Raw genomic sequence first — 14,086 nt, forward strand, 5'->3', positions numbered from 1 at the left:
TTTATTCAGGATCTGGTTAATCGAAAACTTCACGACCTGTGCCATTTGGAAGATCTCAGTAAAATAACTACGCATTTGAAGGATGTGCTTCAAGTCGGAGAAAGTATGAGCCCGATTTATCGGCTAAGTTTCTGCCTTGCTTCACCTCCTCCTGAACGTAAGTACTTCAATGTTCAAACGAAGTCAAAGCTCTTCAAAGGAAGCGTGACAAGCGGAGGAGGCTACGAATCGGACTTTATTATGGCCACAAACTCGTTATTTAGGTATGATATCAATGAACAGTCATGCTGAACATGACCTTCTGTCATTATCACTGATTATTTCCAACAAATTTTTCGTGAAAGTTGCCACACATGCTTATGAAAGGACTCACGAGAGCCGGTTATATGACTAATGTTTCAAAAATGTCGTCATTAAATCTAACGTAAGCAACTGTAGCAACTTGGGCACATACATCAACTGCATTGTTTATTAACATGCTTTTAAATGTTATCCAATTAGTGCATGCTTATAAATCCATATTAAAAATCATGTAATAAAAACGGGCTGATGGCAACCAATTCCCCCTCTCTATTCATAATCATTTCAAGAAGCTGCTCTGCAACATTATGCTGGACCCGATTTTCGTTAAAATAAAGCTATTATTGTCACTCATTACCCCTCATTATCCAGTATCATCATACTCTTAGTTGCGCTATTTTTAATTTCCCGTTTTCATAGAACATTCTTTTACTTAATAACAACGAAAATAGTTTGTAGGAAAAATGACGTTCCACTTTGATTTTTTTACAAATCTGCATGTGTAAGATTATTGTAATCACAAGCTTACACTATTGAATATACGACATTTTCATTGTGGGAGGAAACGATAATTTTTATCGTTCGTCTCTTTGGTTATAAACACATACATACGCAATCAATTCTAGAATAAATACATTTTTAACCATCTAACCGAAATCACGCTATATAGCAGTACACGTGCTCTACTAATTTTAAATACGTCTAACAGCAATATCATTTTAATTTCTGCGAAAAATCACATTATCCCAGAAAATCCATGTTATTCATCGACTTGTGCGTACGCAGATACATACGATCGTGTAATTCATTTTGCTTAGCGAGTACTGTCGATGAACTATAGAAGAAATATACGGTTACGAACATCATATTCTAGTACAATCTGACTATCAAAATGATTAAAAAAATTAATATGCTCGATTCGCTAAGCTTTGAATTTGAATGAAAACGAAAGCTTGTGTGCATGCGTGCGCTCTTCCCGTACAGTTAGGCCATCTTAAATTTTCTTTCTGTCTTTTGTGACGATCATCAAGTCTGACCAGAGTGGTCTCTGTGTTTCTGTTCTATTCTTCGGCAAAAAAAGAACTGACAGGGAAGACGGAATAATCGACAAGTGCCCCAGCCATTCTCTGTCGTCGGGCATCCCGTTGAATAGCCGACCGAGCAACAATAACAATAACGTTGGCGGTCCTCTGATGTCGGTTGCTGGCCAATTGAACGGCATGTCGACATCAACGTCAAGCTCGTCGCCGGCGTCGACGGGCCGGTTCCCCGGCAGCTCGTCCACGTCCTCATACGCCACGTCGTTCAACCACTTCAGCACCGCGGACATCGACGCGTTCGACCTCTTCCCAAGCTCGACTCTCGACCTCGAGCTCGACTCGTGGACGCCGATCGACAACTCTCGTCCCGACTCACGTGCCAGTAATCAGCAGTCCTCTCAGTCACAGTCGCAGCAGCAGCAGCAGCATCAGTCGAATTCGCGACCTGCCTCACAGCCAAATGCCGCTGCAAGCAGTCCGCACAGAGCCTTCAGCCCGGCAACCCACGCCTTTGGTAATTCCTTCTCGTTCAGTCCGCTCCAGGATACGACGCCCGCACAGCCCAGCCCCGCCATGGAGCAACAGCGCAACGGGCCGTCGCACCAAGACACTGATAATTGCCAGCAGCAACAGTCGCAGCAGCCGCCACAGCCACAGCAGCCGAGTGTGTCCACCGAGTCGGGCAGGCTAAGGAATCTGCTGACAAAAGGCAGTAGCGCCAGCGACGACAGCTGTCAGGACAATTCGTCCACGGGGCCCGAGGGTGACAAACCCGGCCAGCAGAACAGGATACTCAAAATCCTGTTGAACCAGCAGGACGAGGATGAGTATCATCCTTCGGCGGATCAGCACGGGGCTGCGGCCTCGTCCAAATCCACGAGAGGCAGTCCTGCGCAGCCGATGGTGAAAACCGAGCCTAGCAAGCCTAGCGTCTCGTCCGGCAATCATATGCTTCTGCAGGTGAGTTCTTTTGTTCGTCGGCTTGCTCTCGAGCCGGCTTCTAAAGCTCGTTTTCACTTTCATTACCTTCGTTTTGCAGCTTCTCAACGAGAAAAATGAGGACGATGAGGACGACCGAGGCATGAAAAAGAAGAACGAACTTCTCACACAACTGCTCAAGGATACTGATGACGATAAGAAGCATCAGGATCAGAACCGAGACGACGACCCATTACTGAGGAGTCTCGGCTTCCGTAACGCTTCACCGTCGTCGTCGCAGTTGGATCACGTAGCTGGTGTGAGTGTCAGTGCTATGACTGCAGGTCAGAAAAGGCCAGTCGAGGATTGTGAGATGAACATTGCGGTGAAACGGCCGATGGATGGTTCGCAAGTGACTTCTACGGCGAGCAGCAGTAGTAGTGGTACGAGTGGCGGCCAATGTGGCCCCAATAGCACTGGTAACACGAGCAAACTCTGGGAGAAGAATCGAATGCTTGCCTCATTGTTGGCCAAGCAACCGACTCAGCCCGCTACCATACCTCCGATACCTGCCTCTGTGATATCAGCCACTCCTCAAGACAAGCTGCCGCGTGTTATTAATAAACAGCAGCCCCAACAGCAGCAGCCAAATCAGCAGCAGCAGCAGCAGCAGCAGCAGCCTTGGACAAGTATGCAGTCAGCTGGTAGCAATGCGACAACGACGACCGCTACGTCTGCAAGAACGCCCATGCAGAATCAGCGATCACTACCTCATCGTCAGCCAGCCATGAACTACCTCAATCAACTAGTAAGTTTTTCTTCTCAAAAATAAGATATTCCTTTAATCTAAAAATATGGTATCAATGCTTATTCACGGATTTACTTTGTGACTGTAGCAACAAAGAGTGCAAATGGAACAAATGGATATTCCGGGCAGCCGAGATTATAGGCAACTTGGCAACGATCCCCCTGCATTCGACGCTGATGATCCTGATCTCTCTCAAATCTTGGACCAAGTCATAGATATCGTTCCGGAAAGTCTTGCAGGTGCATATTTATTCAAATGTAAAATTAAATTTAATTTCGAAATTCCTGCCCATCTTGAGAATTTCTCACGATCATGCGCTTTACCGCAGATAATACTATAGCCAGTTTGATGGACGTGGTAGAAGCTCAGCGTAATGAGAAGCAAGCGATAAATGCCATACAGGAGTCGTTGATGCAAATCGAGACTGCCGTTAATCCAACGTCTTCCAATATGACGACGCCTGGTACTCCTCCAGCTTATTCCACAGCGGTAAAAACTTATTCTATAGTTCTATGTATACGAGATATTGTCGTTATACATTAATATTTGTTATTTTGCAGATGGGAAACACGCCTGTGACATCGAGTCATAACTATCAACGGCCGCCGATATATCAGCAACAGTCTCAACAGCAGCAGCCACGAGCAAGGCTAAATGCTGTTCAGCAGGCTGGTATAAGACAAGCTGCCGCGCAATTTACGCCACAACAGCAACAAATGCAGTTGCAACAGCGACAGAAGATGTTGCAGGTGCAGCAAAGGTTGCTTCAGCAACAGCAGCAGCAACAGTTGCTCATACCTTCAAACGCTACAGCTCCGGACCAAATAGCTTCTGGCGGTATTCATAATATCGATACGCTTCTTAACAATACTGTCGCTCCGAACGTTACGCTACAAGTATGTATTTTCATTTTTGTCGTTATCTGATTTGTGTGGAATATGTATTTTATTCACGTTTACATAATTTTTACAGCGATCGGGTGGGCCAGAATCCCAAGTTTCACCGAGTTATGGAGGATCCGTCCAGATGCCTCAAGGGCCGCATCGCCTTACTCACTCGTACTCTCATCCCTCCACATTACCTCAACAGTAAGTTACTTTTATAACAACACTTTAAACATTATTGTGAGAGTTCTTCCTTATTGTTATGAATCTTTATAGCCCTGCTGTTAACAACAGTTTTAACAGTGGCCAGCAAGCTACGGCACGGCTATCACCACACTCTCCAGCGGGTATATTGCCCTTTTCGCATCCTCAACCTCTATCTCCTCGGGTAACGCAACAGGTATGTATATTTACCGAATGATGAATAAGGCTTTTTTACAATTAATAGTAATTGAATAAAGTAGATCAGTGTCCTTAACATCAATTCATTGAACCAATACTCTGCGGTCGTAAGTTCAAAATTGATTGTGTGGTTTGCAGGGAAGTTATGCTGGCAGTCCGCGGATGTTCAACGTGAACCAAGTGCGACAGCAGCAACAGCAGCAGCAATCTAGCCAGCAACCGGGATTGCAACAGCAACCACAAAGGTCGATGTCATCGCCGGGGACGCCAGTGTCGGCGCGGCAGTCCCCATTTCCCGCAGAAGCCTTCCCTCCGCCGGCGTCTCCTACGGCCAGTCAATTCCCACCAGTCCCTAACGCCAGCGTCACCAATCCTTCGGCCCAGTACCGAATGCAGCGACAAGCCTCCACACCTTCTGCCACTACGCAATTACCAGGTAATAAGCTATGACTGAGAATTGTCCAGCTTTTAACAATTTTCTCATTAGATATCTTTCTACGGTGATACTTTTCAGGCTCGAATTTTTATTGAACAATTTTTGTGGACGATAGTATGTTGCGTGCAATTCTTGTTGAGATTACGATGATGCTCCGGTAGTCACTAAATTGTATTTAGATAGATAAACATAGCTAATTCTACTTTGATTTATCGTATCTTCTTATATTATAACAATTGTATAAGATTTTTTTTAATTTTCGAGCAGCCTTGGTTGGGTATTGATAAAAATTTTGAAAGACTGCCGCTGCTTGTTAGCTGATACCTTCGCAACAATAGTACATTACATTTTTTAACTTTATTCTATTTATATGCAACTCATATATAATAGTACCCAAGTGCCAAGTCAACACTCTACTTTTAGCAGTGCGAGCAAATCCAATACCAGTCATGTTCAATGAAGAGCAAAGCAGCTTTTACCGAAAAAAGAGAGAAAACGAGAAAATGAAAGATTGAAAAGATAATGACGACGCGACGTAACCGTCGAAGACACAAGTTCCTAGACACAATTAATGTTACAGGTGGGGTTGGTTCGCCCTGTCACTATGGGGGAGTGAGCAAGGATCAACCTCTATTGTCGCCTAGTCATCCCCATGCGGGTTGTCCTGCTACACCAACCCATAATCAACATAACGCCAACAATACCCAACACTTTTCAAACCATCAACACTCATCCATGTTATACCACAACGCTGCCAGCGTACAGAATAGTCAGTACTGTTATGATCGGACGTCTGTTAATATGTATCAGTCGGGGCCTGGAGACGCGCAAGACTGTAGGCCTCCACCGCCCAGTAATCCTGCTAGTCACCAAATGGGTGGTAAGTCATGTGACCTCTTCATGTCATGTGACCATCACTGCGCAATTAAAAAAAGCCACACACACACATCATTCGCCTCACTCGCTCTCAATCTCTTTCTTTCGCCCTTTTACAATCGTCACATCTTGACCAGATTTACTACTTATTAATATATTACAACTGACCAAAGGACCGTTCGCCACTATCTCTCTCATTTGTCTATTATGCATAATCTCTATTTCTCAACCTGTATCGAACGCTAATTTTACCAAAGAGAACACCTTCGGCATGAACAACTGGTAATCATATTTAAGCACATACATTTCACTTTTGCTGAATTCGTTAACGTGGAATTACCTTTTTTTGAGAAATGAGATAACTTTTCTTTTAATTGTTCTTCTTTAATTCCACGAAGAAGGTTGTCTATTTTGGGTAAAGTAGTTCGATGATACTGTAAATAACTCAATGGTTTGATCGCCCACATTCATCATGTGTAAACTCTCCCCCTTGTTGGTTCACACTTTTTCGAATAATATAACGACGGTGCAGACGAATGCTTGCATACACTTGGACGACAGAATGTGAACACATTGTGCTAGACAGCAAACGCAGCGACGATACTGTTTTTCCTCATCGCCGTCGACGTTCATGTGTTGCATGGCTCATCTGTTATTGAAATCTCATCAGCGGCACTTGTATATAACCATGATCATTATAAGCTATGTTACTTTCTACTCATCCAATTATCATTCAATCAACATTAGCCTACTCATCAATGTAAATAACATCGCTAAAATGAGTGTCTGAGTCATTGTACAGAAAGTTGTCTCAGAAGTAATTAATTTAAAGAATATATTATGAAGACAGTTTATACTTTGATGTTAGTAATTGACTTTTATTAAACAAGTTATCTTAAGATTTTTTGATGAAGTTTTATCCGTAGAACAACTTAAGAAGCAACTGTAAATAATATTATGTATCTATAGTATAACTAACGCACAATTCATGTTATTATTTCAAGCTGCTACATGTGTAATAATATGTTCAGAAAAACGAACGGGACGTAAAAATTTTTACTCTTAAATAAATATAACTAATATTTTGATTGCTGTGCGTATCTTTTGTAAGAAATTGAAAAATAAGTCTTGATTGTTTTTCTGAAACGAAGATCTAATTACTTTAGGATAAAAAAGAGACAAGGAGATAATAGAAGATAATTGAAAAAAGAATGAACGTTGTTACAGCTTTTATCATTCATCATGGGTACATCCATTGAATTGTTATAAATGTTTGTTCGTGTGAATTAATGTACGGCCTATGAGATTAAAAGGTGTTGTCTTGTACGTCTACGGGGAATGAAAAAAAGTATTAATACCAGTCCAAGCATCTTTATATATGTGGGTTATAATAAAACAAGGATGTCTCAACGTCTCAATGTGTACGCTGTGTGTATGTGAACCACATCCTGTAAATCTAATTTAGAATCAACGACTTAACAGCATCGTCTATTGTAAATTAATCTTCCTGCACTTGTCGAGAGGCAATTTAATCAATAAGTAATTTGATCGTGGATCGCACTGTGGCTGAGAAAACTGTTGGAACAAAGTATCGCTGCATCTCGATTAACGCGACTCTCGCTTTGTTTTCAGGTAATACGACGGGTAATGCAGGTGGCATAAACTCGGAGTACGTACGGAAAGAGTTACGAACAGTTGTGGATGCGCGGATGCAGCAGCAGCAGCAACAGCAGCAGAGGGTACCAAATAACTTTCAGAACAACTTGTCCGGCCAGGTGTCACAAGAAGATTTGGATACTCTCGGCTTAAATTACGATTTGACGGCTGCAGGTACGTAGCCAACGCCAAATTGCTGCATTGTTAACTTCAATTCGAATTAACTTTCATCATTATTTTGACTAACCATTCCTGTTTGGTGTCATATCTCGAATCACAGTTACAGTTGCGCGATCCGTCACTACACATATCTTAAGTGAACTTTTGAGGGCTTACAGTCGAAAGTTTAATACATGCATTCTCGTTAGGATAAATATATGATACTATGTATCACCTTCAATGTTAACGAGCATTATTTCTAAATGTTTTATGTCACGTTTGCTGTTCAATTAATTACCAAACTCAATGTAGGTGTATATACATGTATACGAGGCTGTGAAAAAGTATTACAGACTAGTTGTAATAACAATTGCAATAATCGTTCGGTTATTTCACTCTAAGATGCAGCGCTAATTTATTACAATAAAATCTTTCGAGAACAAAAAGTGTACGAACGAACAATTAAGAGAAAGCTTCTCTTAAAAAAGAAAACAAAACAACAATTGATAATGGTAACACGTGTATATGGTTATCGATGTCTCAAATAGGTGATGCGTTGGTTAGCGATGGCTCTGCCAAGAGTTGGGCCATTGGTAATGCCGGAACGACCCTCTCGTCCTCCAGGGTAAGAACCCACTATTCCGACAATTACTTTTACGTATATTTTTTCTAAATAAGTCTTTGTTTTTTTTTTGTACGCTCTCTATCTCTCTGTCTACCCTTTTTCTGCTTGGCTTCAACGACTTTTTTTTTATATATATATTGTGCACGACAATTTTCCGTTGTTTTTTTTTTCTTTTTAGTTTTTTTTTGTTTATTTTTAACTTTGTACTCTTCCTCGATCAACGTTTTATCGTGCGTTCGAATCTTTTTCTTGAATATGTTATGCTCATTGCTGTGCATGATTATAAAGTTTTATTTTTACAAGTGTACGGTGTCACTTGTAAATTTTTTTTTTATTTTAATTGTACTCCTTTCTTTTGTAAATTCAATATTTTTTTCTATTGTTGAGTTGTGATAAACAAAACGAGCGTTTATACATATAAGTGTTAAAGAACAAACTTGCTGCAAGCTTTTTGAGTGGTACTCTATATTCTTGTTGTATATCTATATAATTATAATTCGGTGTTTGGATGTCGTTCTAAAGACACTGAAGGAGTTGCACTTATATAGCGCTGATAAAATACATACTAGCGTTTACCAATTTGTTTGTTTCCATTCTTTCTATAAAACAATAACGTTACTCTCGGACAAACTTTTAATTTTTTTTTTCTATTTTTTCCGATTCTATTAAGGTGGTGATGGTGTATTACAATATCTATTATCTATATATTTTTAAATGTATGTAGACTACGCTTTAGTCATTATTTTCGATGTGAAAATATATACTGCCATACTCGAGTAATTTGTATACTTCTTTACAGTCGTAATGCTTTTTCACAGTTGAGCAAAACAACAATCTTTGTGCTTACTGTATTACTCTACTTTTTTTCAAAAGTAACTCTCGTTTAATGCATGAGCTCAGTATTTAGTTTTATCGTAATTTCAAAAGGTTTGAATCCGTTGTCAGATCTATATATTATTACTATATTACACAGTGCGAAAGTTGACAAGATGAAAATTCATACTTATAGTTAGAAGAAGAGAAAAGAAACAAAGTGAAGAAAATGAGCGTTTGAAACATGTTTGACAAACGTGATTTTATGCTGTTTTTTTATTGCTTTGCAAAGTCGCGTTATCAGTCGTTCAATTAACATCGCGGTACATCATTCTTGCGCTACTTCTTTTAATTTCACTACAACAGCAACAAAAAATCCTTTCATTGGCGAAAACTCTTGAAGTCGTGCTAACTTTTGATTTGCGTTTTAACAATTTGCGACACAACAAATAACAAATTACAGCAACATCAATATTGAATTATCTAACGAAAGTTTGTTTAAGCAAGCATTATTGAATTTTCCAGACTACTATGGAAGAAGTGTCCAGAGGTGATCCAAAGTCGTCGCTGCTCCAGAAGTTGCTGTCAGAGTGACTGGTGGCTGTTGTCCCTCTTCGAAGTAAACATGTGTATGTAATATATATTTGAGTTTTCGAGAAGATAAGCGCGGAGTTAAAAGATTGAAGGAATATAAACGCGATACAACTATATTTATAAAAACAAATGCTCTATACGTAATGGATACTATTGTACTATATGTAATACCACGTTAAGGCAGTATGCAGTTACGATTAGCGTTTAAATGCAATGGACATTGTCAACGGACGCTTCTGGCTTGGCGCTCTCATAGATTTGGACTTTCGCTCTCTCTACATCTCACTCGCTATCCTCCGCCGAGTTTAACGCGTTGATTGTGATTCAAGGGAAATGAGAATCTGTTGGCGTGCCGTTGCTCGTTGGTCCTTCAGTGTGCGGATTTATGGACATCGGATTTAATCTGTCGTATTAACAAAGTCAAACAAAATTACAAAGTGACATTTGTATACACGCGCGCCACCGGCGACTCTTATTCAACGTCAGGGAACAAACGTTAATATATATATTTTAGAAAGCTATGACACAGGGTTTTAAAGATGACGATTAAAGTAAAATATATAGAGAATAAATAAAAAGGGAGATCGAGAGATAGAGTGTGTGATTTTTCAGAGACGACATATAACTTTTTCAGACTTATCGCTGTTATTATTTTTAAAACATGTCGAAAGATTGCGCGCGGTTGACTCTTCGAGTTGTACAGAGAGTAAGATAGAAAAAAATGATGTTTATGTACATGTTGAGAAAGTAAGAAAAAGAGAGAGAGGCAGAGTAACAAAGAAATAAAGGGCGGAAAGGTGGTAGGGAGGGAGAGAGGGAGAGACAGAGAAGAGAAGAAGCTGGATCCGTGAAAGTGTCAGAAGCGGACCTAAGTTTCATTACGTTTAAAAACATTGATGAATAAAAGAAAAAAATACAAACAAATAAACAAACTACGTAGGTACCTCAAAGGTATACTTTATTATACTACTGGCTGTTGAACATAGATTAAAAGAAAGATAGGTTTAATTATTGTACACATGAAAAGAATAGAGCACTATCACGTTTTTCCTTAATTTAACATCTCGAACTATATTGTATTATGAATAATATATTTGTGATTGTAAGAATCTGCAAAACCAAATTATGACAAAGACGTTGTTGTTGTTATGATTATAACTATTATATATGATAACAATTATTTTATTATTTTATTATAATTGACATCATCATTATCATTATTTCCGATATAATTGTTACATTACACACACTGTAATAATAATATTAAGATTTATTATTTTATTATTATATAATTATAATAATTTTATTACTATTACTGTAATTATTATCATTACTGCTATTTCTATTACATAATTATAAGTATAATTATTAATATTGATACTGTCAAACGTGGCGTATGCATATTTCTACTCCAAAAAAGGGTACCTTAACCAGATATATGCCGAGCGATTCGTCTCTCGTATTTACAATCACATACACAAAAATAATGTGAATTCCACGCCCTAATTTTGGAAGCAGTTACGCAATGATTTTTCTGTATAACAATCTAATAGCTATATATATATATGTATGTATGTATGTATGTATGTATGTATGTATGTATGTATGTATATATAGCGCGGAGTTTTGACACATAAAAAACTGATTGTAGAAACGCATGAAACGAATTGCCCTGTAAATATTTTACATACATGAGTATGTAAGTTTAAAGCGAGCGCGTATGATATATACATATATAACTGTATACATAAAACAAGTATGTATATGTGTATGTGTATATATACATCTTATATATAGAAATGGAACAAAAAATAAAAATGAACCTTCTATTTTGCATAGCTCCGTAAAGTTATTCTTCTTTCGGGTCTTAGATGCACATTAAATTACTTATAAAGAAAAAAATTGATTTAATCGCTATTCTAGGAGTTTTCTTTCTCCATCGATCGATCAAAAGCTTCCATTATGACAGGAGTGGTCGATTGAGTTGGTATAAACATACCTCGTTAGTTTGACAACAAAAACTCTTGAAGTACCGATTAAACTAATAATTGATGAGTGATAAAGCAAATTACGAATGACACTTATTGTTATAAAGAATGAAAAAATTTTTAATAATTACATACAAGTATGCAGGTCGACATAAGAGCCAGAACACGTGAGAAAATTGTACAATCATTGTATTTTTTTGTTTTTATTTTTGTAAAGCCTCCGGACCGAGATATTAAGAGGTATCCGTTACGTATTACGAATCTTACGTCAGTCTGTGTATAAAGACGTTTAAGTGTATGTATATGTACATATGCGCGAGATCAGTTGGTTTTTTCTTCTTTCATTTGAAAATCGTATCGATCGATGATTACCATTGGACGAAGATGCATGTTAGGCCAAATGAGTATAGCCAGACACACACACGCGCACACACACACACACACACACACACACACACACACACACACACACACACACACGATTGTTGAAGCTTGAATTTCGATAGTCTTTGACTCGTTTTCTTCTTTTTACGTCTATACCATGTCAACGATTTCCAGATGGGAAATGCCATTTTGCACTCGTTTTCTCGCATCAGCGCGCGTGAAACTTTTCATTGGTAAAAGATCGCCGCGTACCACCTCCTCCTCTTTGTTACTTAATGAAGTAAGCATTTTTTCGTTGAAGTTTGATAATAACGTACTCATAGTGCGACGCAGAGAATAAATAAGAGACCGTAGCGTTTACCTTGTGATGAAACAAGCTGGAAATATTATGTTAATCTTTTTATAGCTAGTTTTTTATATTCTATTCTTGTACATGATGTGGCGATGTTATTTGTACTTCTTTTTAATAATTGAGAGCCAACTGATTAGATTTTGTCAATGAAAATTTCTATACTTTTCTCTTTTTTTACGATGAAACTTTGTTTATTAAATAGTGTAACTTGATATATAACTCAAAATCATACCGTTGTGACGACATTCGTTGTTGACTTCATTAAAAATGATGTTATTTTTATATATACGAACGTTCTTTCTAACAGACAATTTAGAAATTTGTCATATCATCGTAAAAAATTAATAAATAAAACAAATTACTTTTTCACGCAAAATTCCATTATCTTCCTTGATTTTAGATATTTTATTTTTCTCTATTTAATGCATTAATTGTAGTGGCAACACACACCAAGTTACGTTATCAAAAACATAAAAAGTATATCTATTTTTCGTTGTTGAGCCCATATCCGAGAGAGGATAAAAACGAATTTCCAATTTAACCTAGATAAATAATTTGTGCAATAGGTGACAGTTTTTCTTTAATAAAGAAAAGCCACGGGTCGAATGTGTGTATCGACTCTTGAATTACGTTGTAAAGTAAAGATAGTTTGCATTTCCTGTCTGGAAATTCATCCCTGAAACAGTTCCCATTCCTTTCACATGTAAATATACGCCTATAGTTGACGCAAAGATGAAGAGGCAGTTATAAGTCCCGTCCTCCCCTTACTTTACCGCTCGATTGCATTTTCTTCCAGTAAAAGAAATAGTTTGAAAAAGATAAAACTGTGCGAAAGTCTATTTTGAAAAGTGGTTGCATTAACCGTATGTATACATGTGTATGCGCGCGAGCAAGCACTCCATCAAGACAAGTATTTTTAATTATATCCTACGTCTATTTTATTTCAAAGGAAGAAAAAAAAGATAACTATTTAAGTGATTTTTACGAAGTAAAGGAATGTTAGTGAAGAGTGCGTGTTCGCGCGTCTGTTTATATTTACAACTATGCGCGCTGTACACATAGATAATTTATGTCATATAGATAGATCATATGTGCTTTCTAATGACGGATAATTTTATAAATATAATTATACCGATGTCAAGTGTACGATTATTTTTCTTCATATGATTGTGCGCGCGCGTGTGTGCGATGGAAAAGACATTAATTTGATGAAAGAAAGGAAAAAAATTAGTATACATTCGTAGGAGAGAGCGAGAAAAAAAGAGCTTTGATGTCGAAAGAAAAGGCGAGAGAGACAAAAATATAAGATGATAAAAAATGTGAAAAAAAAAATTAAAGAAAGTTTATGTATCGACGAAATAATATACGTCCTTATTCGCTGTTAACACTTATTAGGGGATGGTTGTATGAATGGAGCGTGCAAAACATGCATTCGTTAAATGTTTATACAAGAACGCCGGTTCGATGCAGATTCATTGTAGATGCCAAGACTCGTAAAGTTTCACTTTAAGTTTAGTAGGTTTTGTATATTGCACAGAGGCGTGCGACGTTCTTTTGTGATCGATCCAAGTCATCGTGTGTAAAAAGATGCATTATCTATTGCTTCGCACTTGATCAATCTATTTTAATTAAAAAATATGCTGATAAGAAATTAAATTTGTTTTATTTATCTACCCAACACTTCATTCAATTTATAAAATAACAACTGCAGCACAGGAGAAGTACAAAAATATTTTAAAAGCATTTCGTTAGTTAATCAAATTTAGATGTTCTTCGTCTGTATTTTTTTATATTTTGTATTGCATGAACATTTTTTTCTTAATTTGAGATTATCTTTAAGTTTTATGATTT

General features: G+C 37.9%; 1 protein-coding gene across 1 annotated transcript in view; it reads left to right on the plus strand.

The window, feature by feature from the left end:
* Nucleotides 1-13,877, plus strand: part of LOC131668770 (nuclear receptor coactivator 3) — a 59,672-nt gene extending 45,795 nt beyond the window's left edge. The window contains exons 8-20 of the mRNA XM_058943196.1: nt 10-263; nt 1,382-2,300; nt 2,380-3,066; nt 3,155-3,305; nt 3,395-3,555; nt 3,627-3,962; nt 4,039-4,154; nt 4,227-4,350; nt 4,491-4,788; nt 5,369-5,668; nt 7,297-7,494; nt 8,028-8,104; nt 9,443-13,877. Coding sequence (XP_058799179.1) covers nt 10-263; nt 1,382-2,300; nt 2,380-3,066; nt 3,155-3,305; nt 3,395-3,555; nt 3,627-3,962; nt 4,039-4,154; nt 4,227-4,350; nt 4,491-4,788; nt 5,369-5,668; nt 7,297-7,494; nt 8,028-8,104; nt 9,443-9,511 — 3,690 coding nt within the window. The 3' untranslated portion in view covers nt 9,512-13,877. The remainder of the gene's footprint in view (nt 1-9; nt 264-1,381; nt 2,301-2,379; nt 3,067-3,154; nt 3,306-3,394; nt 3,556-3,626; nt 3,963-4,038; nt 4,155-4,226; nt 4,351-4,490; nt 4,789-5,368; nt 5,669-7,296; nt 7,495-8,027; nt 8,105-9,442) is intronic.
* The last annotated feature ends 209 nt before the right edge of the window (nt 13,878-14,086 follow it).

Source organism: Phymastichus coffea, unplaced genomic scaffold, assembly GCF_024137745.1.
Source record: "Phymastichus coffea isolate CEN01 unplaced genomic scaffold, Cenicafe_Pcof_1.1 PCOF00083, whole genome shotgun sequence".
NCBI lineage: Eukaryota > Metazoa > Arthropoda > Insecta > Hymenoptera > Eulophidae > Phymastichus > Phymastichus coffea.